The following is a 24570-nucleotide window of genomic DNA, read 5'->3' as shown; positions in this document are numbered from 1 at the left end:
GGCAAGCAAAACAAAACAAAATTACCTGAAATCTTGCTATCCAAAAGTTGCCATTAGTATTTTGGTGTATACGTGTTCCAGATTTTTCTTTATTTTCAACCCTTCATTAAGGCCATTGTAGTCTTGACAGATGATGCTGGCACAAGCACTTGAAATGAGGCTCCTCTTTTTAAAATACTGTATTTGCATTTGGCTGAATTTGTCTCAGGCCCTGCCTTGCCTGGTCCCCAGCGTGGTGTTTTCTGCTGCAGTCTCTGTAAATTGGAGTTGGGGTGATGGGGCGGTCAGGCAGGGCTGTGTGTATCTGTGTCTGTACGAGGGAGGAGGGGCACACTTTCCAGTGTTTCTGGGCAACAAGCAGGCACTCACTGCAGTTTCCTATCCCTCAGGCCTGGGCTGTGGAGACAGGGGAAGTACCAGGAAGGGGTGGACGACCCCGACCCAGCTAAATGGAAGGCCCAGCTCCACTGTGCGCTCAACAAGAGCAGGGAATTCAACCTGATGTACAACGGCACCAAGGAGGTGCCCATGAACCCAGTGAAGATATATCAAGTGTGTGACATCCCCCAGCCCCAGGGCTCTATCATTAACCCAGGTGAGGCCCCAGCTGCTGGGGAGAAGGTGGACAGTGTGCCAGGTTCCCGGCTGGACCCTTAAAGCGATAGTCGACTTGAAAGTCGCCTCGCTTACAAAGTTGAAGACTGGTAAACAAAGCAAGAAATGCTGTCCCTAGAAAGAACCCAGAGAACAAAAGATATAAACTCAGCACAGTCTTCCTGCCCACCCAGTGGAACAGTAAAGCATTAGAAAGAAGAGGGGGTATTGAGTTCTATAAAAAATAACTTCTCTTGGGACTCAACACTGAGAAGAGAGGCCAGGTAGTTTAGAAGACGGAGGGCTTAAAACTTAGAAGGTCTGAGTTATAAACCTCGGTCTTTCCATTTCACTACTTGCGGGACATTGAATCAAGTCATTCAACGTTTTGAGCCTCAGCTTCTTCCACTATAAAATCTGGGTTCTCATCTTTCCTGCGTATTTCAAAGGCTGTTCTAAGAATCAATTGCCATGATATTATGAAGGCTATTAAGTTCTCTTTATAAATGATGGGTAAGTGATCATTTAATTTGTATGGTATTTTTCCTAGGAGAATACCACCTGATCCCTATATTTACTCAATGTTTAGCCAGTTCCGACTAAGAGCCAGATAATTTAGACTTGACCTCCAGTGAATCTAGTGAGGCTCTGCCATGAGGGAAGGGTCTGTCTTCACAGTAACCTTACAAAGGAGAGAAGCTGTGCTCCTTGGGTCCTTAGAAGGGATGCGAATGTGTAGAAAGGGGTTTAGAGTAGGAATTAAAAGATTTCTAGGAGAGGGGAGTAGGGTCTGCAGCTCCTGGATAGGGGAGGGGATGAGAGCTTGCACTGGGGCTCCGTAGGAGGAGCTGGGAGTGGGGTGAACACCCTTGGTTCCCACTCTTTGGCATTGAGGGTGCACACTGAACCCAAGGAACCTCTGTGCTGGCAGTGCCTAGCTTGAACAGTGGGTCAGCTGCAGGGATGACAGTGCAACGTGAGCGCCTCACTTTTGACCTTTGTGTGTGTGTGTGTGTGTGTGTGTGTGTGTGTTTCTCGGGTAGGATCCACTGGATCTGCTCCTTGGGATGAGAAGGATAATGGTGTGGATGAAGAAGATGAGGAAGGTGAGCTGGACCAGTCACAGCACCACGTTCCCATCCAGGATACCTTCCCCTTCCTGAACATCAGTGGTGAGTGGGTTGGGGGGTGGGACCGAGGCATGGAGAGGATGTACGGGGCTTTGATTTTGCAACCGTTGACACCATATCCACCATTGCACTGGGAGCAGCGACCAGGCCCTGGGGCCAGGCTGCCAGTCGGTTAGCAAGTAGGAGTCATAGGCAAAGGCACTCCGTAGGCATAGTTATCCCAGTGGGGTGGCTTCTAGGCAGAGAGAGCATCTTCTGAATCTTACGTGATAATTCAGAGAAATTAAAAAATGAAATTCATTCTCAATCCCGCATACAAATACACAAGCTGTTACAAATTTTGCTGATTTCCTTCAGGCCAAGTGCAGGGATCCTTTTCGTGAGTTGTAGGCAAACTCTTCTGCTATTTCCCTCGGTACAAATTTTCTGTCACTGCCTTAACAGCCTCTGCTAAGGCCGTATCGTGGGAAACTTCTGGCTCTACAGCTCTTAATACTAGGCTCTGATACAATTTCTCTACTAGAGACTTTTATCTTTTTAAAATTTATTTATTTATTTATTTATTTATTGTGGTACGCGGGCCTCTCACTGTTGTGGCCTCTCCCATTGCGGAGCACAGGCTCCGGACGCGCAGGCTCGGTGGCCATGGCTCACGGGCCCAGCCGCTCCGCGGCACGTGGGATCCTCCCGGACCGGGGCACGAACCCATGTCCCCTGCCTCGGCAGGCGGACTCTCAACCACTGCGCCACCAGGGAAGCCCTATCCTGTGGTTTTTAAGTATCCCTGCACACTCTGCCTGTCTCTAGAGTATTAAGTCCAGTTGCGCTGTTCTCACCTCTTTGTTTATTGAGATTATTATTTACTTGCATTAAAATGTACCAATTTCAAAGGTTCAGTTTGATTAATTTTGGTAATTGTATACCAGGTGTAACCACCACCACGACCCAGATATAGCAAAGTTACTTAACTTTTAAAAGTTTTCCATCCCAATTTGCCCCAATTCAGTTTTGAGACACTTTATTGAGTTTTACTGCTTTCTCTAACATCGACTCTCCGGGTGATTTAGGAAAGTCACTTTACCTCTCTGGATGTGTTTTTGCTTTTATAACATGAAAAATGCCAGAACAGATATGTTACCAAGGGTCCTTGCAATACTTTCAGAAAATGAGGGGGTAGGGTAAGGGCGGGAATCTCAGCCTTGCGTCCTCATTCTTCACACAGCACACGCATGTGGCAGATCCTAGTGGGAAAAGCCTGTGGTCGCATCAGAGAGAATTAGGTTTCCATCTCCTCTCTTGCTAGTGTGTATGTAACCTTTTGTAAGCATCAGCTTTCTCATCTCCAATATCAGGCTTATTAACAAGGCCTATTTGTTTACTGTTGTGAGGATGAATTGAGATGCACCGGCAGCCTTAAATGTTAGTTGGTATTTGTATTATGGCATAATAGAAAGGCACTGCATTCAACCATCTCAGTTACTACACGTTTATGCAGGCTGATTCTCACAGCCAAAACAGACGCACAAAGTACACCCACCCATTTACCCACCTGGGGAAGCCCGAAGCCTCCCTTGCCTGCCTGCCTGCCTTACGGGGCTCAGAGAAAAGCTGCGCATGCGTGCGCGTGCTTCCAAAGCGCCTCGCTAGGGGGCGGAATGGGAAACAGGAGGTTCTAACGCCTGTCGTACAAGCGCGACGTAAAGCGGGTCTGCTTTATGGCACCCTGCTTCCGCCGTAAAGCGCCGTTGGCAATCCCGCGTGAGTTGGTGGAGGAGACGACTGCCAGGTGAAAAACGCGATTCTTGGAGGTTGGCTGACTTGACGTCTTCCCCATGGGCAAACGCGGGAGCCGGAACCGGAGCCGGAGCCGGAGCCAGAGCCAGAGCCAGCTGCTCAACTCCCTAACTAAAAGGCAGAAGAAGCATCTAAGGGATTTCGGCGAGGAGCATCCCTTCTATGACAGGTATGGAGAGGCGAGGCTGGGACCGGCGCTGCCGGCGTCCTTTCCCGGTGGGAGCCCGCGTGTCCCCGCGTTTGGTCCGCCGGTGCCCCGGGGGTAGTGACAGGGCAGCTCCCGCCGCGTGCCACGCTGCCCCGGCGCCGGCCTAGCTCGCCCGGGGATCCTGGCGGCTTCCCGCCTGAGGTGGGGTTCTTCGCCGGTCTTCCTACCCTTTGTTGAGCCTGTAGTTTTATGCTAGACGGCACGCCTCCTGTGTGGCGACTGGGCAGAGGTTTTATAAGCTTGTGTTCGTTTTCTATGTTTTTAAAGAATTGCTTGGGGGCTTCCCTGGTGGCGCAGTGGTTAAGAATCCGCCTGCCAAGGGAGGGGACAGGGGTTCGAGCCCTGGTCCGGGAAGATCCCACATGCCGCGGTGCAAGTAAGCCCGTGCGCCAGAACTATTGAGCCTGCACTCCAGAGCCCGCGAGCCACAACTACTGAGCCAGGGTGGTGCAACTACTGATGCCCGCGAGCCTAGAGCCCCTGCTCCGCAACAAGAGAAGCCACCTGTCGCCGCAACTAGAGAAAGCCCGGGCGCAGCAACGAAGACCCATAGCAGGCCAAAATAAATAAATTAAAGAAGTTAAAAAAAATAAAAAAGAATTGCTTGGGACCCTCGACATCACCTATCTATTCAATGACCATGAGGAAACTAATGTTTGGGTAGTTGTGGGTTCCTCTCTAAGTGTCCAGACTCTCAGTTATGATCTTAGTGCTCATCCCACCCCTTTGGGCTGCTTTATCAACAGTTAGAGGGATAGTCTACTTAAGAAATTTGCTAGAAAAGGTGAACCCCGAGGGCTTTTATTTGCCAAAATTTCCCATCTTTTGGATGAGAGCCTGTTACTGTGTGACTGTAGTATTTGTCATGTGGTCTTGTTAGACTTTTTCATTCGTCTCTTATTTATTTGGCATATCCTTCCAAAACCTGTCCAAATGCATATGGAGTTTTTACTTGACAATAGATATAATGTATTTATAACGGTATAGTCTGCCATGTTCATTTAAAGTTGTATCATTAGACTTTTCCTAATTGCTACCTACTGTAGTTAAAGTTTAACATTGCCTGTTTCTTCTCAGGGTTTCCAGAAAGGAAGCAAAACCACAGACTTGTCAACTGGTAATGCTTTATACCTTCTTTATGATAGTAGATTCTGGACTGTTACTTTTAAGATTATATATGGTAATAAAGTTTGGCTACATTTCCACTCTCTTTGATTTTAGATGTAAGCTATACTTTAGTAATATTGCTTAGTTTTAAGTGCAGATGTCTGTTAAAATGCCATTGTGATAACTAATATAGTATAGAGTATGAAACTGTCCTGAGAGATTAGCCTGTTAGAACCTGTTAAGGAGGCTTACCAGAGGGCTCTTGGTGAATCCTAAGAGGGAATGTCATGTTTGCTTAACATAAAATAGAGTGCAAAATCATCAAAGGTCTTATTTCATTACCACAGACTCAGAAATAAAGTACACTTTTTTGTTGTAAGTTTTCCTGTTGCTCCTTTAAAGGTGCCAAATGTCTGACACATAGGTTAGATCGCCTTATAACCTAAAGCTCCGTGTGTTTAGTTTGCTGTATTCCCATGTGGAACATGAGCAGTTCAAAGAAGAGGAAGCGCTTCTAGAATCATAGCTAGATTAGCTGTTTGAAACAAATTTGGTGCTAGGTCTGGTTGAATAGATAGGACTGCATATTTGCAGAAAAGCTAGTTTTTATCTAGAAAAGTCTGAACTTGGTTCCACTGTGGACCTGATGATAGTCGTGGGGTAGCAACAAGAACAGTATAATTTTTGTTTTTAAAATCCCCATTTTCCTTTTAGTCAGAGAGTTTATAGATACTTCAAGTTCTGAAAGTGAAGCATAGAGTGAACCAGAACAAGTTTCTGGTTACAACAGACTACTTGCCACATTAAAGGATGTCTCCAAGGAAGATGAGGAGGAGGAAGAGGAAGAAGACAGTGTTCTAGATGAGACAGAAATGAATCTTGAAGATGGCGAGAGTGACGTCATTGTGGAGGAAGAGCTGGCAGTGGAGTCCACTGACATGCAGAAGAGTGAGTGTCTCTGATGTGGGTTTATCATCTTTGCAGGGACCACAGACAGATTGCCCCAGGGGCAGGGTGCCTTGTACCACAGAGCTGGGTGAAAGCACATGGATTCAAAGCAGAGATTCTTAACATTGTTGGGCTCTGTGATATCTTCAAGAATCTGATGAAAACACAGGACCCTGTGGCCATAAAAATGCAGAAATGACATTTTTGCTTATGATTTCCAGGATTTCATCAATCCTACTTCAAATTCCCCTGATTGAGAGGAAAGGGAACATAATTCTGTTTTTGTAATGGTCTCAATTTATGAAAGAGATGATTGTTCCTGCCTTAGAGGAACCAAGTTGAATGGAAGATAGACATAAAATACACAAAACTTTTCAAGCATCCAATCTGAATGGAACCGATAAATATAAGGTGTTAAAGAGATGCAAAGTGGTCACATGCTGCCAGGGTGAATGAGGGGAGGCTTCAGAGAAGAGCTGGGACGGAAAGCTGAAAGGAACTCTGTCTCACTCAGACATCTAGGTGACTATTTTTTTTTTAATTATTATTAATTTATTTATTTCTGGCTGCATTGTGTCTTTGTTGCAGTGCGCCGGCTTCTCACTGTGGTGGCTTCTCTTGTTGTGGAGCATGGGCTCTAGGCACGTGGGCTTCGGTAGTTGTGGCACACGGGCTCAGTAGTTGTGGCTCACGGGCTCTAGAGCACAGGCTCTGTAGTTGTGGCGCATGGGCTTAGTTGCTCGGCGACATGTGGGATCTCCCCAGACTAGGGCTTGAAACCACGTCCCCTGCATTAGCAGGCGAATTCTTAACCACTGTGCCACCAGGGAAGTCCCCATAGGTGACTTTTTAATTTAACTTTAAAATCAACTTTATTGAAGTATGAATTACATTCAACAAGGTGTACCCATTTTAAGCGTGTAATTTGGTAAGTTTTGACAAATGTGTATATCTATATTGTCATCGCCAAAGTCAAGATACAGAACACTTCCAATACCTGCAACAAGTTCCTTCTTATCCTTTTACAGTCAGTTTCCCAGGCCTGGCATCAGGCAACCACTGACATGCTTTCTTTCACTATGTATTAGTGTTTCCTTTTCTAGAAATTCATATGAATGGAAGCATACAATAAGTACCCTTTTGCACGTGGCTTCTTTGGCTCCTCATGTTGTGACTCATCCGTGTAGCTCATATTAGTAATTCATTTCTTTTTATTACTGGAATAATAGTCCATTGTCTGAATATATCTGGGTAACTTTTTATATTCTATTATCTTAATGCCTACTTGCCTTACTGTATTTTTTTCTATACTTTAAGGTGTCACACACCATTCTTAGTATTTTCATTCATCACTTGTACTCGGATAAAAAAATCGTTGCCTCAGACTTAGGGATTGTTTTAATTTTGTTGGTTTTCCAGTTTTCTTTCATGTTTTAGGTTTTTAAAAATGAAAAGTTTGGCTTTTTAAATTATAAAAGTAATATATATTTACTGTAAAAATTTAAGAGGGTAATACAGTTAACGTATATCTCCTCCACCGTGGGATGAACACCTTTAACATTTTATAGAACCTTCCAGACTACTTTTTTATGGATATATGAGTGAATATATATTTGTGTGTATGTGCATAATGGCCTCATACATTTCTGTAAGTTACTTTTTTCTTTAATAATATAACGTGTGTAACTGTGGGTTACTGCCGCTAGAACCCTGGTGTCCAAACTCCCAGGCCAAATCTCCTTCTACTACATTACACTACCATGGGGAGGTTTAAAAAAGAAAGGGCAAGTATGAAGGGTGATTTTTCCATAAATTAAATCAACTTGAAAAGGCGCATTTGGAGAGTCAGAGAGTACTGATATTGTTAGAAAGAAGAAAGGTTTAAAAGCTGGTTAAATCTCATTCAAAAAAAAATCCATATGTACCACATTGTAAAAAAGAGAAGGAAGACGGCGTTCATGATTACTGGGCTGGCAGGGTAGGGGACAGTTGCATGCTGGGGGTGGCTCTCGTACTGGCTCTTCCACTCTTCACACTTGTGCTCGGCCAGGGCCAGGGACCGCTGAGGGAGATCAGAGGAGAGGGTGGTGCCTTGGGGGTTCCAGGGAGTTGTGCAGCTGGCTCCCTTGCCACCCAGACTGCCCCAGGGTTCCCAGCCCCAAGGATTATGGAGCATCCCCACACCTGTTTGCTCTGCAGTTGCTGTTGTGCACGCATTTTCTCCTCCAGCACTTTCTGCAGTGTCTCCTTGGCCTTCTGCTCATAGCTGTTTTCCTGGTCTTCCATCCGTAATAGCAACTTATTCATTCCCCAAGAAGTGTATTTCTGTAAATTTGAGGCAATTCAACAAATACACATTGACCTACTGTGTGCTAAAGCCTGAGCAGGGATACAGAAATGAAAAGAAATTGGTCCTTGCCCACAGGGCAGAGATGTCAGTAATCTGGTGGACCTTCTTCCAGGCTGGAGGCAGGCAGGGAGAGTCCCTCAGGTGATGTGAGAGGTGAGTGGGGATAAAAAACTGCCCTGGGCATGCTGGGCCTCCTCCCCTAGGCCTTCCACAGGCATTTGAACTCCGACATTTCCAAAGGGAAATCATCTTTCTAAACCTGCTCCTATCTCAGTGGCCAGCATCACCCCCCACCCAGTCTCCCAAACCCTAAACCAGGGAATCATCCTTGATTTCTCTCTCACCTTCTTCAAGGACTCAGTTCCTCATCAAGCTCTGTCAAGTCAGCGTCTTTAACGGCTCGTTCATTACCTGTATCCTCTATCCCTACCGCCACCTCCTTAGTTCAGACCCTAGTGACACTATTATATGGTTTATATAGAGACTATGTGTTATCTTCATGCCTTGCCTCCCTCTAAACCCTTTTCAGTCCTGCAGCTAGAGGGTTCTTTCTAAAGCTTAAATCTGATCCCATCACAACCTGCTTAACTCTCTCAGTGGTTCTCAGTGTTCTAAGAATCAGGTCCAAACTCCTTGGCATGGTTCCTACTTACAAGCCCAGACTTTCATCTCATGCTGCCTCCACGCAAGCTGAACTGCTTGTAGGTCCCCTAAGCACTGTGCTTTTCAGCCTCTGCCTTTGCCCATAAAGCTTCTTCTGCTTAGAGTATCGTGACCCACGCTTCTCACCTGGTTAACTTCTACCCATGTTCAAGATTCAGCCCTAGAATCATAAATTCTGATAAACTTAGCCAACCATACCTACCCCCCGACTCTTTATGGATTAGGCAGTTTTACTGGTGTTACATAGTATCTATATTTCTGATCTATTGACTCATCTGTCTACTTTAAGGGATTGTAAACTCCTTTGAGGCAGGGAGCATTTTTATTTTTGTATTTTTTGTATTTTATTTATTTATTTATTTATTTATTTATTTTTATTAGTTTCTGCTTTATAACAAAGTGAATCAGTTACACATATACATCTGTTCCCACATCCCTTCCTCATGCATCTCCCTCCCTCCCACCCTCCCCATCCCACCCCTCCAGGCGGTCACAAAGCACCGAGCTGATCTCCCTGTGCTCTGCGGCTGCTTCCCACTATCTATCTACCTTACATTTGGTAGTGTATATATGTCCATGCCTCTCTTTCGCTTTGTCACAGCTTACCCTTCCCCCTCCCCATATCCTCAAGTCCATTCTCAAGTAGGTTTGTGTCTTTATTCCCGTTTTACCCCTAGGTTCTTCATGACATTTTTTAAAAATTCCATATATATGTATTAGCATACGGTATTTGTCTTTCTTTTTCTGACTTACTTCACACTGTATGACAGACTCTAGGTCTATCCACCTCATTACAAATAGCTCAGTTTCGTTTCTTTTTATGGCTGAGTAATATTCTGTTGTATATATGTGCCACATCTTCTTTATCCATTCATCCGATGATGGACACTTAGGTTATTTCCATCTCCGGGCTATTGTGAATAGAGCTGCAATGAACATTTTGGTACATGTCTCTTTTTGAATTATGGTTTTCTCAGGGTATATGCCTAGTAGTGGGATTGCTGGGTCATATGGTAGTTCTATTTTTAGTTTTTTAAGGAACCTCCATACTGTTCTCCATAGTGGCTGTACCAATTCACATTCCCACCAGCAGTGCAAGAGTGTTCCCTTTTCTCCACACCCTCTCCAGCATTTATTGTTTCTAGATTTCTTGATGATGGCCACTCTGACTGGTGTGAGATGATATCTCATTGTAGTTTTGATTTGCATTTCTCTAATGATTAATGATGTTGAGCATTCTTTCATGTGTTTGTTGGCAGTCTGTATATCTTCTTTGGAGAAATGCCTATTTAAGTCTTCTGCCCATTTTTGGATTGGGTTGTTTGTTTTTTTGCTATTGAGCTGCATGAGCTGTTTATAAATTTTGGAGATTAATCCTTTGTCAGTTGCTTCATTTGCAAATATTTTCTCCCATTCTGAGGGTTGTCTTTTGGTCTTGTTTATGGTTTCCTTTGCTGTGCAAAAGCTTTGAAGTTTCATTCGGTCCCATTTGTTTATCTTTGTTTTTATTTCCATTTCTCTAGGAGGTGGGTCCAAAAGGATCTTGCTGTGATTTATGTCATAGAGTGTTCTGCCTATGTTTTCCTCTAAGAGTTTGATAGTTTCTGGCCTTATATTTAGGTCTTTAATCCATTTTGAGCTTATTTTTGTGTATTGTATTAGGGAATGATCTAGTCTCATACTTCTACATGTCCCTGTCCAGTTTTCCCAGCACCACTTATTGAAGAGGCTTTCCTTTCTCCACTGTACATTCCTGCCTCCTTTATCAAAGATAAGTTGAGCATATGTGTGTGGGTTTATCTCTGGGCTTTCTATCCTGTTCCATTGATCTATCTTTCTGTTTTTGTGCCAGTACCACACTGTCTTGATTACTGTAGCTTTGTAGTATAGTCTGAAGAGGGAGCATTTTTTTTTTTTTTTTTTTTTTAATAAATTTATTTATTTATTTTTGGCTGTGTTGGGTCTTCGTTTCCGTGCGAGGGCTTTCTCTAGTTGTGGCAAGTGGGGGCCACTCTTCATCGCGATGCGCGGGCCTCTCACTGTCGCGGCCTCTCTTGTTGCGGAGCACAGGCTCTGGACGCACAGGCTCCGGACGCGCAGGCTCAGTAGTTGTGGCTCACGGGCCCAGTTGCTCCGTGGCATGTGGGATCTTCCCAGACCAGGGCTCGAACCCGTGTCCCCTGCATCGGCAGGCAGATTCTCAACCACTGCGCCACCAGGGAAGCCCGAGGGAGCATTTTTAAAAAAATAAAATAATTTTTGTAGGCTTGGGGATCTGAACAATATTCAGTAAAGTCAAGTTTTAAAAATTAATACATTTGTATTTTTAGAATTTCTCCTGGCTTCAAGGTCAAAAAGACAAAGACACAAGAGCAGCTTTGCAAATTCACTGGGGGTCTTGCCTTTCCAGTGCTTTTCATCTTTACACCCTGTGATTTTTGGGAAAGCAGGAGCCTTTTACTGTCGCTTCTGGGTTACCCAACTGGGTAAGAGATAGTCTAGATAATGCAGATTTAGAGTTCAATATCAAATCATTTCCATTTAGCTTTGGAGTCATCTGAAAATTTGGATTTAAATGTTGAGTGGGTCTTATGTTCTTGGAATTGTCATTAGAAACCAGATACAGGAGTTACTGGTTGAGATCATACATGGTTATGTCCAGGTTATTGGACTTAACCATGCTGGTCACTGACCAGCTTTATCCCCCTTTGAAAACGAGTAGACTGGCATTCTGGATTATATGTCAGTCTCTTACGAGCTTGGTTGGCATTACTGAAAAAATAAAAGTTGTGGATCCGCAAACCCATAGACTCTATAGGCTATGTTCCCCTGCAGAATTCTAACTACATGGCCACCTTATCTTCCTAACATCAAGTGGGAGCAGTCTGGCCGGTCCATCTCGTTCTCTTGATCTTGAGTCCTCTGCAAAAGACATCCCCCTTTTCTGCACCAGCACATACGTCACAGCCCTGAAGAAAGTGTAGACATCTGAGATACGTTAACAGTGGGGGAGGGCTGATATCCCGTGAACAGACACATAGATGCCTGTTAGACCTGGAAATTGAAAACCAGAGAGGCGGGGCCACACTGGTTTTGGCCCAGGCCACCAGCCACTGGTGTTCCCAGCAAAATGTTCCCAATGTGGGAGTTTGAGGAAGCAGGGAAAGGCAGGTGGTGTGAGTTTATTAGGACTTGAGGCCCTCAGCCTCGCACTGAGGCCAGCTGAACCCCCAGAGCGTGCTTCCTGCCCTCCTATGGGCTGCTACTCCTAAAGGTACTTGGTTTCAACAGTTATTTGTGCATCAGGTTAAAGACTGAAGGGAGAGGGAACTGCAAGCCTAAATTCTTCATATCATACGCCACCTCCCTTTCTCTTCTTATTATATAAGCAATTCATGTGAAAAACAAATAAGGCAAGCCAAACAAAACAAAATTACCTGAAATCTTGCTATCCAAAAGTTGCCATTAGTATTTTGGTGTATACTTGTTCCAGATTTTTCTTTAGTTTTAACCCTTCATTAAGGCCATTGTAGTCCTGACAGATGATGCTGGCACAAGCACTTGAGATGAGACTCCTCTTTTTAAAATACTGTATTTGCATTTGGCTGAATTTGTCTCAGGCCCTGCCTTGCCTGGTCCCCAGCGTGGTGTTTTCTGCTGCAGTCTCTGTAAATTGGAGTTGGGGTGATGGGGCGGTCAGGCAGGGCTGTGTGTATCTGTGTCTGTACGAGGGAGGAGGGGCACACTTTCCAGTGTTTCTGGGCAACAAGCAGGCACTCACTGCAGTTTCCTATCCCTCAGGCCTGGGCTGTGGAGACAGGGGAAGTACCAGGAAGGGGTGGACGACCCCGACCCAGCTAAATGGAAGGCCCAGCTCCGCTGTGCGCTCAACAAGAGCAGGGAATTCAACCTGATGTACGACGGCACCAAGGAGGTGCCCATGAACCCAGTGAAGATATATCAAGTGTGTGACATCCCCCAGCCCCAGGGCTCTATCATTAACCCAGGTGAGGCCCCAGCTGCTGGGGAGAAGGTGGACAGTGTGCCAGGTTCCGGGCTGGACCCTTAAAGCGATAGTCGACTTGAAAGTCGCCTCGCTTACAAAGTTGAAGACTGGTAAATAAAGCAAGAAATGCTGTCCCTAGAAAGAACCCAGAGAACAAAAGATATAAACTCAGCACAGTCTTCCTGCCCACCCAGTGGAACAGTAAAGCATTAGAAAGAAGAGGGGGTATTGAGTTCTATAAAAAATAACTTCTCTTGGGACTCAACACTGAGAACAGAGGCCAGGTAGTTTAGAAGAAGGAGGGCTTAAAACTTAGAAGGTCTGAGTTATAAACCTCGGTCTTTCTATTTCACTACTTGTGGGACATTGAATCAAGTCATTCAACATTTTGAGCCTCAGCTTCTTCCACTATAAAATCTGGGTTCTCATCTTTCCTGCGTATTTCAAAGGCTGTTCTAAGAATCAATTGCCATGACATTATGAAGGCTATTAAGTTCTCTTTATAAATGATGGGTAAGTGATCATTTAATTTGTATGGTATTTTTCCTAGGAGAATACCACCTGATCCCTATATTTACTCAATGTTGAGCCAGTTCCGACTAAGAGCCAGATAATTTAGACTTGACCTCCAGTGAATCTAGTGAGGCTCTGCCATGAGGGAAGGGTCTGTCTTCACAGTAAGCTTATAAAGGAGAGAAGCTGTGCTCCTTGGGTCCTTAGAAGGGATGCGAATGTGTAGAAAGGGGTTTAGAGTAGGAATTAAAAGGTTTCTAGGAGAAGGGAGTAGGGTCTGCAGCTCCTGGATAGGGGAGGGGATGAGAGCTTGCACTGGGGCTCCGTAGGAGGAGCTGGGAGTGGGGTGAACACCCTTGGTTCCCACTCTTTGGCATTGAGGGTGCACACTGAACCCAAGGAACCTCTGTGCTGGCAGTGCCTAGCTTGAACAGTGGGTCAGCTGCAGGGATGACAGTGCAACGTGAGCGCCTCACTTTTGACCTTTGTGTGTGTGTGTGTGTGTTTCTCGGGTAGGATCCACTGGATCTGCTCCTTGGGATGAGAAAGATAATGGTGTGGATGAAGAAGATGAGGAAGGTGAGCTGGACCAGTCACAGCACCACGTTCCCATCCAGGACACCTTCCCCTTCCTGAACATCAATGGTGAGTGGGGTGGGGGGTGGGACCGAGGCATGGAGAGGATGTACGGGGCTTTGATTTTGCAACCGTTGACACCATATCCACCTTTGCACTGGGAGCAGCGACCAGGCCCTGGGGCCAGGCTGCCAGTCTGTTAGCAAGTAGGAGTCATAGGCAAAGGCACTCCGTAGGCATAGTTATCCCAGTGGGGTGGCTTCTAGGCAGAGAGAGCATCTTCTGAATCTTACGTGATAATTCAGAGAAATTAAAAAATTAAACTCGTTCTCCATCCCGCATACAAATACACAAGCTGTTACAAATTTTGCTGATTTCCTTCAGGCCAAGTGCAGGGAGCATTTTCGTGAATTGTAGGCAAACTCTTCTGCTATTTCCCTCGGTACAAATTTTCTGTCACTGCCTTAACAGCCTCTGCTAAGGCCGTATCATGGGAAACTTGTGGTTCTACAGCTCTTAATACTAGGCTCTGATACAATTTCTCTACTAGAGACTTTTATCTTTTTAAAATTTATTTATTTATTTATTTATTTTTTGCGGTACGCGGGCCTCTCACTGTTGTGGCCTCTCGCATTGCGGAGCACAGGCTCCGGACGCGCAGGCTCGGCGGCCGTGGCTCACGGGCCCAGCCGCTCCGCGGCATGTGGGATCTTCCCGGACCGGGGCACGAACCCGTGTCCCCTGCATCGGCAGGCGGACTCTCAACCACTGCGCCACCAGGGAAGCCCTATCTTTTTTTAAAATTGACTTTTTGAATTCAGCTTCCCAGGAAAGATGCGTTTAGAGGTTGGAGGGTCCCTGTGAGACAGAGCAGGTACTGCACCTCCCATTGCACGTTCTGAGGACGCTCAACCACAAGGTGAACTGCTCTTCCACAGCATCTTCCCTTGAACTTTTCACTGACATGCTCCTAGTCATATGACTTGCATTCAGTTGAGTAGCTTTTCACTACTTTTCTCAGTTCCATCTGGCTGCTAGGGTCAAAGGAGATACTTTTGCCACCTAGAAAATTTAGTATATGAAGAGGATTCCTGTAGGATTTTGCAGTCCCCTTCCCTAGGTGATGCCCCTTCTTTTGAGAATCAGGAAATGACTCTTATCTGTCTACTTGCCCTCCTTCACTTACCCTGTCATTTATAACCTTGCAACCAAGTGATGAGTAAAGACAGCGATCATAGAGCTCTCTCAGGTTAATACTGCCACAGCTACATTCCCACTTGGTGCAATTTTAAGATTTGGTCGTTTGGAAATGTGAGATCCTTTCCCAAATCTTTGGCTCACTCATTCTGTTATTCTCACCCCTTAAAAGGATGCAACCCATTTCCAGGATCATGATTTCCCTTTTTTTTTTTTTTTTCCATGTTTTTTTAAAGCTAATATTGTGTGTCCTTACGTTATGGGCCACCTTGGATCCTTTATGGAAACATGTGAACATATATTAAAAAATAAAAAAGTAAAATATGGCCCTACAGCCACACCGGGATTTCATTGCCCTGAGAGAGGAGTTGGGGTGCATCAGTGACTTCCACGAAGCCTATACTTTCAAACAGGCTCCGGGCCAGCCAGTTTCCGGCTTAAGCAAGGAGAATGTTCCAGCGGTAACCAACAAGGAGAACCTGGTGACGCCGGTCTCGACTGCATTCCTGGAGCCGACCCTAGGGAGCGACGGCTCTGCGGTCACGTTCGGGAAAACCCAAGAGGATCCCAAACCATTTTGCGTGGGCAGTGCCCCACCGAGTGTGGACGTCACCCCCACCTACACCAAAGACGGAGCTGACGAGGCAGGATCAACCGATGGCAAAGTTCTGAAACCGAAGCCATCTAAGCTGGCAAAGAGAATCGCAAACTCCGCTGGTTACGTGGGTGACCGGTTCAAGTGTGTCGCTACCGGACTGTACGCAGACTCCCGTCAGCTCAGTCGGGAGGAGCGGGCATTGCAGGTGAGCCCCCACCACCCGAATTTCAGGAGCCTGACCAGTTGTCAGGTTTTTTTAATGTGTGAAGAGGAGGGGGCCGGGGGTATGATAGGGCAGGACACTGGGCTGATTTGGTTAATGAAGCTTAGGATAATTTAAATGTTTGAAATGTGTCCAGTAAGGGGACGTAAGTGGATACTTTAAGTTATTCTGTAGATTTTAAGCGAACTCCACTCGAATGCTGATAACGGAAGTTTTTTTTTTTTTTTTCTTTTTGCGGTATGCGGGCCTCTCACTCTTGTGGCCTCTCCCGTTGCAGAGCACAGGCTCCGGACGCGCAGGCCCAGCGGCCATGGCTCACGGGCCCAGCCGCTCCGCGGCATATGGGATCCTCCCAGACCGGGGCACGAACCCGTATCCCCTGCACCGGCAGGCGGACTCTCAACCACTGCGCCACCAGGGAGGCCCGGAAGTTTTAATTATTGCGAAGGATGTCTAAAAGACTGCATGACATTTACCTATCAATCGCTTTGATTTCTCTGCCGTTACTGTACGTTAACAAATATACCTAAAAGCGCTGCTTAGAATGCCTTACGTGATACTTGGTGGAGGTGTGTAGCGGCCGCATGTCTGTGAGATTCATGCAATTTTTTTTTCCACCCAAAAAACAAACAAACAAACAAAACAAAAACACAAACCTTGCTTAATGGGATAGAGTATGTATTTAACTTGCTAGTGAATGATAGATGTTGTATAGGAATTTCCTTAAGATATTTTACTTTTAATTAAAAGACAAATAAAGCCAAATTGTTTTGCAATGTTAAGAAAAAAATTGGTTTATGCTTATAAAAATGGCTGAAGTTATCTAAATGATCCATTGAGTGCCCATTTTAATTACATAGATGGAAGGATTACAAGAGGACAGTATTTTATGTCTACCCGCTGCTTACTGTGAGGTCAATTCTTCAAATTTTTATTACTAGAATCTTCCATAAACCTTTTGAGTTAAATTTCATTTCCAAATATACAAAGGGAAGTTTGTGGGCCATGGTCGTCTTTATTCACTGTGCATTTGTTTTCTGTTGTGTTTTTGTTTCGCTTTCTTTGCGTTGTGTTTTTGTTTTGTTTTATTTACCTTCGAAAGAGAATGTCTGTCTGTATGCCACAGTGTATGTATGGCTATATATACACACCACATATATCTCTACATACGTATGGCTTTACGAATAAAGAGTGTGTGACTAGTTACACATAGACACTCTTACGTTTTATCGTTCAATTTTAAAATATCTCAGTTGTATCATAAATTGTGGTTGGTTTTGGGCAAACTTTTCTTTGAAGATACTTTCCTTTAAGGTAAGGGCAGTGAAATAGCTTTGGTGGTAAGGTGTGTCTTTTTTCCATCTCCGTTCTCTTTGTAGCGTGCAGTGATGCGCTTCTCAGAGTTGGAGATGAAAGAGCGAGAAGGTGGCCACCCCACGACCAAAGACTCCGAGGTGCGCAAATTCAGCCCCGCTGACTGGGAAAGGCTGAAAGGAAGTCAGGACAAAAAGCCAAAGTCGGTCACCCCGGAGGAGGCCATTGCCGACCAGAACGACAGTGAGAGATGTAAGTGAACCCAGGCGGCTCGCGTGTGGTACCACGTCGGTGGGAACGGGGCGGTTCCGCTCCCAGTGCCGAGGGAGGTGAGAGGAAGCAGTACGCTTCCGACGGCCCAGCGTCTGGGTGCTGGCTGTTCGGAGAACGGGCTGCTCTGGCCACCCTTCCCAGCTGTGGATTGCAAGGCTGGTTGTCCTTTTGAGCGTTGCGGCATCCAGGAGTGAAGCACCTATGAAATGCTGTTTCCTGGCACGCATCTCCTTTTTCCGGAGCAATGCTAGTCCTGTAGTTAGTCATAGTCTGATACAGTAGAGCAGAGGAATGGCAGTGCAGGACCTCCGGCGTAGCAGGTATGTGTTCTGTTGTGTAGCAGGTACGGACACGGGTTTTTGGTAGCAGTGGGATGACACTTGCAGCCAGAGCCAGACCCTCCAGAGTGACAGTCTCCTGTGGGAGGGTGTGGAGAGTACTCGGACTCTCCCTCCAGAGGCAGAGGTTTCGTTCACGTGCGATGAGGGCTGATGAAGGCCCCAGAGAGATGAGCATCATTGTGTTCTGTGGAGGCTCGTTTGCAGTCATGAGGAGCTGACACCACGCTCCCAGGCCGTGGGATCAGCGAGGCCGTTCTTCCCACCAGACGGGTGTGTTCTGTTCTGGAGGCCGAACTGGAGAGAAAGCTCGTGTTGGCCTCGAGTCACACTCTGCGGTCCCCTCGGCTGCTCCCCCACTGGGGTTGACTTCGGGCTTTGCCCTCGAGACTTCCTGGGCTAATGAGATGCGTTGGCAGCAAGTGGAGGTCTTTCTCCCGCTTTCTTCAGTGTGCGTGCTTGTGGCCTGTGGCCTGCAGCCTGCTCCGGACCCCAGAAACCTCACCGGTGATGGTGAGTGAGGGCACCTAGGTGAACGTCGAGGACAGGGTGGGCGTGCAATCCTCCTGAGACGGGACAGTCGGGGGTGGTGGGCACGTTTGGGAGGCCCAGGCCCTTGGACCCAGTCGTAGGGTCGGCGTTGGCCCACACGCTTAGGTCGTGGGTGCCTGATGCAGTTCGGGAAAATTGTGGTCAGCAGCAGCGTGTGCTTCTCTCTGCTGCTTGGAGCACTGCCCTCCCCCAGCTCATCTTTGGGGTCAGACAAAGGCCTGTGGCCAGGGTTCTGGGTAAGCCACACCGGGACCGGTGTGTCCCACGTGGCTCCCGTAGAAGGGGATTTCTGGGGCTAGTCAGTGGCGGCCTTACCCGAGGGATGGGGCTCTTGATGTGCCTGGAGTAGACGATTCCGAGCTCCTCCCCCTCGGGATTGGAATGAAAAACGGAGGGTCCAGGCCACCCTGGAGTGAAGCAGCAAGAAGGCCTCCCTCCTTGCCTGTGCTCACAGCTGACACGCAGCCCTTACCCTCCTGAGTGGCCTCATAACTCAGCTCCTAGGGAAGTTTCTCAGAGAGATGTGGTAAAAGTGGTCACGGCCAAGTTCACGGGGATGCACTTTTCTGAGGAGGGAATCTGCCTGTTGCGGGTGGATGGTGAGGGAGGCTGGAGGAAGGGAGCGGGCAGTTAACCGGCCTCGAGTCTTCTCGCCCTTTTCTCCAGCAACGTGGCCAAACCCAGGGTGGCCGCTGCCCTTCATGTCTCAGTGGCCTCACCCACCCTTCTTCCCAGAGACGTTAGTGTGCGTCCTTCCCAGTCTTTCCTGCTGAGCGTGGAGACGAGAACTCGGTGTGGCTGATGGGGAGCAGGGCCTGAGCCCCAGATGATTCCGAAAGCCCCCTCCCCCCACCGCCTGCCTCCAATCTCAGACCGACCGACGGGTCTCTTCCTGGAGCACCCGGGACGTGGCCCAGTGAGCCATGAATCGCCACCATGGGAGGGCAGGAGAAGGGTTGGGGAAGGTGAGGGGCTCCGTTTGAAAGGTTGGGGCAATGGAGGTGGGTTCCCCACCCACCCTCTGTCTTGTAGAGACGTGGGGTTTGTAAATAGCTGGTCAGGAAAGGTCACCTGAAGGGGCCACTGTTCTTACTGCAGCCTCCACGTCCAAGGCCCAGCAGGTGTTCATTCCATTCAGCTGGATATGAACGGGCCTTCTTGTTCTTGGGCCATCACGTCTTCAGCTGATATGGGCTCAGGTCCTTCTCATGGGTGTCGGTGTGGCCGAGAGCCGAGCTGTGAGCACATGGGAGCTGGGGCGGGGATTTGGGGCGGGCAGGGGTCCCAGAGAGGGTCCAGGACGCCTTCAAGATGCCTTCCCCCTTCTGAGGCAGCCCCTACCCATGGAGGGCCCAGGAGCTTCTAAGGTGGTGGGTGCTGTTTGCACGGCCCTGGTTGTCCTGGCGCGGGTGCATCTTGCTGCTGGGGGTTGTTTAAAAAAAGGAATTAACTTGAAAACACAGTGGCCGAGATACTCATTTATTCTTTATGATCACATGGGTGGCTGAGTGAAATTTTTATTTTGGAAGTTCACCAAATGAGTTTGGAGGTTCCTCAGACTTGGAAGTTCATCACTAGGAACCCTCAGTGGCATTTGAAGATGGGGCGGGGCAAGGAGGCATTGGTCCCTTCCTTCTCAAACTTGGAGTAACCATCTCCCTTGCGAACCACTTGGCTGGGACAGGCCTAGGTCCTGCTCAGTGGCAGTGCCTGGCCAGGAGCTGGAGGAAGGCTCAGTCAAGGGGCTTCATGAAACTTCTTTGCTCAGGGAACTTCTCTTCCAGCTGAGCACCTGCACGTTTGTAAACTACTTTGGAACAGAGATCCCCTGCACTCCTTCTGTAGCGGGTGTAACTTTGAACAAGGTTAGCCCTGACTGGAGGTGCTATTACAGTTAAGCTACAGAGAAGGGGATTTTAATCCTGGGGAGCCTTGCAGCGACTCAGAACCCTCTCACCTTGTTTAGGCCTCACTGGGCATGGCTCAACAGTGGTGAGGGTGCTTTGTTGCCACAGTGACTTGTAAATGTTGCTGTGGTGATGCTTCTGTGAGGTGATGCTATGGTACAACCATAATGAATTTGGGATATATGTGCTGTGAGTCATAAGACCATGCTGCAGGGACCACGTTCACATCTTGCTTAGACTGGGTGACCAAGGGCACATGGCTTCCCACTTTTAGAAGGGCCAAAAGTAGCAATGATGGCAAAGCCTGATGGTTAGGATCCCCGTGCATCTATTTATCTCCCCATCTCTTTTGCCCTCAAGGGTCATCCTCGTGTGGGTCGTGGTTAGAACAGTCTTTGAGAAGCTCCAAGTGACACGGAGCCTCTACCCCATAGCTGGTGGCCATGGGCATCTTGGGCAGTCGGGGTGGGTGTCCTTCAGGGTTATTACTGGCCTGGGTAAGGTCACACTAGCGTAAGGTCTTGGGGGGCCTTAGCTGAGGGGAATTGAGATCTTTGCCCTAAAAGGCTCTGGGGTTGGGGGAAGGGTGGATGGACCTAGTTTGGAAAAAGAAACTTTCAAATTGGACATGGGGGTTCTTAAGGTAGCCCTTCCATTCCTCCATGGATCCCCTCCCACGGAGCTTTTAGCGAAGGCTGATTGGACCAGAGAAGTCCAATGGTGTAACCAGCAGGGCTCACCTCTTAAAATTTCCTACATTTCAGGCCTGAGATTCAGGCTGGTCTGAAAGTCTTGGCATCTTTTGGTTAAAGGGATTTTTCCAGCCTTTCTCTGTGCTGAGCCCGGCCCGTGATTATGAAGCCCACCCTGGAGGGAGGCTAGCAGTAACATTCCCACTTTTTTTTTTTTTTGCGGTATGCGGGCCTCTCACTGTTGTGGCCTCTCCCGTTGCGGAGCACAGGCTCCGGACGCGCAGGCCCAGCGGCCATGGCTCACGGGCCCAGCCGCTCCGCGGCATGTGGGATCTTCCCAGACCGGGGCACGAACCCGTGTCCCCTGCATCGGCAGGCGGACTCTCAACCACTGCGCCACCAAGGAAACCCAACATTCCCACTTTACAAGTGAAGGGGGCCGAGTTGTAAAGCAGCGCCATTCCTGCCCGAGTGTTTAAGAGGGTCACAGAGCAGCCCGAGTGAGAGTTGCAGCACGCCGTCTTCACCGGGCCTGCGGTAGCCTGTGCTGCATCACCCGTAAGCACAGGCCAGGAGTTTGGGGTTTCTCCTGCTGCCATGGCAGGAGACCCTCGCGGTTGGGGTGATTCCACCATTCCGGCAAGAGTAGATGGGGATCTCTCCCACCTTGGGATACCCTTGGAGAAAAGCTAAGTGTGTTCCACCCTTGAGAACACAGGTCAGGCTAGCCCAGGCCAGGGTGAGGTTCATCCCCACAACTGGCTGCCATTAAATGCTGGGAATGCTCCCAAGAGAGGCTGATCAGGGGACCAGCCTGCTGAGCAGAAGTGGGAGTGATACTTGAAGTGGTCTAGGGAGAGGAGGAGGAATGCGAGCAGCATGTGAGGGGTGTGTCCATGATTTCATCTAGAAAAACGGGCTGTGGGAGCTTAGCTCAGGTGTTAACGAAATACCAAACTCATACACCCACCCCCACCCCCGGCCGGTGATGGACACAGGGTCATCTTCGGGGAACTCTTTAACAGCACAGTGATCATTATGGAATTATTTGTGTGTTAGAAACAATGTGACTAGCAAAGCAGTTGAACTGTTTCTTTGGCTAGAGCAAAAGTGAGGAGTGATGTTAGGCTGGGGTGATTGGAGGAAAAGCCCTAAGTGGATGCTAGATTGAGCAGAGGGGCAGGAGCAACACAGGCGGAGCTGAGGTGTGAGTACTTCAGCCCTGCCCGCCGCACCCCCCCACCCCACCCCCTCGAAGGGGGTTGGAGTCTTGTCTTTGAAATGTCCTTAGATGCTTGTTGCCTGGGAAGGAAGGCGTGGAGACGTGCCAGGTGGGTGACTGGTGTCACTGTGGGCCTTCTTCCTAGACAGGAAATAGGAGCAGCCCCTCGATGGCAGTGAAATGCTTTCCCCCCACGGGTGTGGAAAGAGGACAGACGGACTTGTAGCAATCTGGTTGAGTTCTTTGAAATTGCCCTTGACCCTTGTGTGTGCACCAGGAAGCCTTTCCTTTCCCTTTGCCAGGCTCCTCTTGCCTTGGTCTCCCCAGCTTCCCAGCCTCCCACCATTCTTTCCCTACCCTTTTTCTTCACCCTCGCCCCTGCTGACCCAAGTGAACATTGGTGCTATGTCTGTGTACATGGCAGTTGGGGGCTATTTGGTCTCTTGATGACATCAGCCTTTTTTGTTGACTAGCAGCTGTTTCCATAGTCATTTGTAGCTCTGCCCTGATTGGTTGGATCTTACTGTGAGGTCACTCACCCCCCCTTTAAAAGTAAGCCACCTTGGAGAGTTAAGCAGTTAGGGAGTTATCTCACATGCCTATAGACGGATGGTGTAGATGCCTCACCTTGACCCTTGAAGGATGGATTGTGAGTGGGCTACGCGCCTCATTTTCTGCTTTCTTTGCTGGTTGTGTTCAGCTGTCCTTCCTTTGGGACGTCTTTCTGAGGGTTTTGTGCTTCTGGCGTGTGAGGCCCCTGGTCTCCAAAGGGGGGTGGTCTGTTGGTAGCAGATTGCCTTGGGCGTGGGGGTCCTGCCTGCTCCTGGTGACCTTTGTTCCCTCCTTTCCGGGTTGTCTCCCCTCCCCTAGGGGAGTGTTATGATGGAAGCAAACCTGACCGCTTTGAAGCCCCAGAAGACAGTGATCTTCCTGAGGATATGGACACGGAGCCCCCCAGAGAGTCCCCCGCCGACCAGGCGGCCCCGGACGCGTCACGCAGCCCCACCCTCCGGCTGAACAGAAAGCGCAAGGTGTCTGGCAACAGGAACCACACTGAGACCACTGTGCTCCCGGAGGACTCTCTGCTGAAAGCCAAGCGGAGACGGGTCTCCAAAGGTGAGCTCGGTTTGGCTTCGGGCCCGCAGGGCACCCTACGGAAGTCCTGGAGCGGAGCAGTGGAAAGTTCCAGTCCCACCCTGGATCCCTGGGGGGAGCCACTCACACCTCCCCACCCCCCACCCCCATCCCACCCCCACCCCCCCAAAGCCAGGTGGCGGGGCTGGAGCCCAAAGGTGGCCAAAGGCAAATAGACCCCCTCCCGAGACTTGGTGACAAGTTCCAGCCAACACAGTGACCACACCCCTCCCCTCCCCCACCCCTGTTAGTGATGTGTAAGACAGTTTGTTCCCCGCACCACCACCCCCGCCCCGGGGGGCTTCTTCATTAATTTGTAGTTATTTCTCCATTAGCTGACTAGCCTGAGAGGGAAATGACAAACAGTTCCTCTAACCACTTAGAAGAGCCACATTATAGTGAGCTGACCAACCTGAGGTGTGCATTGAATTAACAGGGCTCCATCCCAGAAAGCAGCGCCGCTTGCTGCACCTTAGAGAACGGCGGGAGCAGAGAGCAAACCTGGCCGGCAGGGCAGGAAGGAAGTGACCCAGGCGGTTCAGCCTGCGGTCACCCCCCAGGGCAATAGCATCTCCGAAGAGAAACCTGGCAGGAAAAGGGCAGAGGCCAAAAGCAACAGCAGCTGGTTGGAGGAGTCCCTTAAATGCAGTGACAATGAACAAGGATACGCACGGGGCGGGGGGCGCTCCTGGAGGGTGGATCACCCGCCCTCTGTGGGAAACGGCCCTGGAGGGGACCTGAGCGCCATCCAAGTTGACAAGAGTAGCGTGTGGCGAGCGGGGAGTTTTCTTCCTGAGGTCCTTTCAGCCTGCACACTTCCTTATGGAATGGACAGTGAGGCGGGAGCTCGACTTCCTGGGCTGCTCCTCATCACCCAGCCCGCGGCTGGGCAGGAAGGGAAGTCTTGGGTGACCCCGGGCGCTTGTCAGTGCCCTCATTCCAGCCTCAGGCTGTCCCCAGTCGCCCTGTCCCGAGCACCCAGGCCCCCCACGGGTGGGGACGGGAGCGCACGAAGGGCTGGCTTCTGCCCTCTCTTGCGGCCCTTTGAAGCGACTTGACATTTGGCGTTTCGTGGGTTAGCCTATTTGCCGGTTGAATGTGGGATAATTAAAATATTAGTGCTTTGAAAACATAATTGGTATATCTTTAAAAACTGAAGCTGCTCCAACGATCAGTGCTAACAATGGGCTTTTCTTTCCTCACCGGCTACAACTGTGTAACGCCCGCTGCT

The 24570-nt window shown here is 48.5% G+C and overlaps 1 protein-coding gene across 1 annotated transcript; it reads left to right on the top strand.

The window, feature by feature from the left end:
- Positions 1 to 3338: 3338 nt before the first annotated feature.
- Positions 3339 to 23921, top strand: LOC308610537 (BCL-6 corepressor-like; the record flags this gene model as incomplete). Its single annotated transcript, XM_081259631.1, has 5 exons — positions 3339 to 3342; positions 15546 to 15889; positions 17287 to 17473; positions 23076 to 23321; positions 23776 to 23921. The coding sequence occupies 5 exons, from the start codon at positions 3339 to 3341 to the stop codon at positions 23865 to 23867; spliced, it is 873 nt and encodes a 290-aa protein (XP_081115757.1). The 3' UTR covers positions 23868 to 23921.
- Positions 23922 to 24570: the final 649 nt, after the last annotated feature.

This window comes from Mesoplodon bidens (genome assembly GCF_964165515.1).
Source record: "Mesoplodon bidens genome assembly, contig: HAP1_SCAFFOLD_452, whole genome shotgun sequence".
In the NCBI taxonomy this organism is placed as follows: Eukaryota; Metazoa; Chordata; class Mammalia; order Artiodactyla; family Ziphiidae; genus Mesoplodon; species Mesoplodon bidens.
The sequence above is the reverse complement of the archived record's forward strand: the minus strand, read 5'-3'. Positions and strand labels throughout refer to the sequence as shown.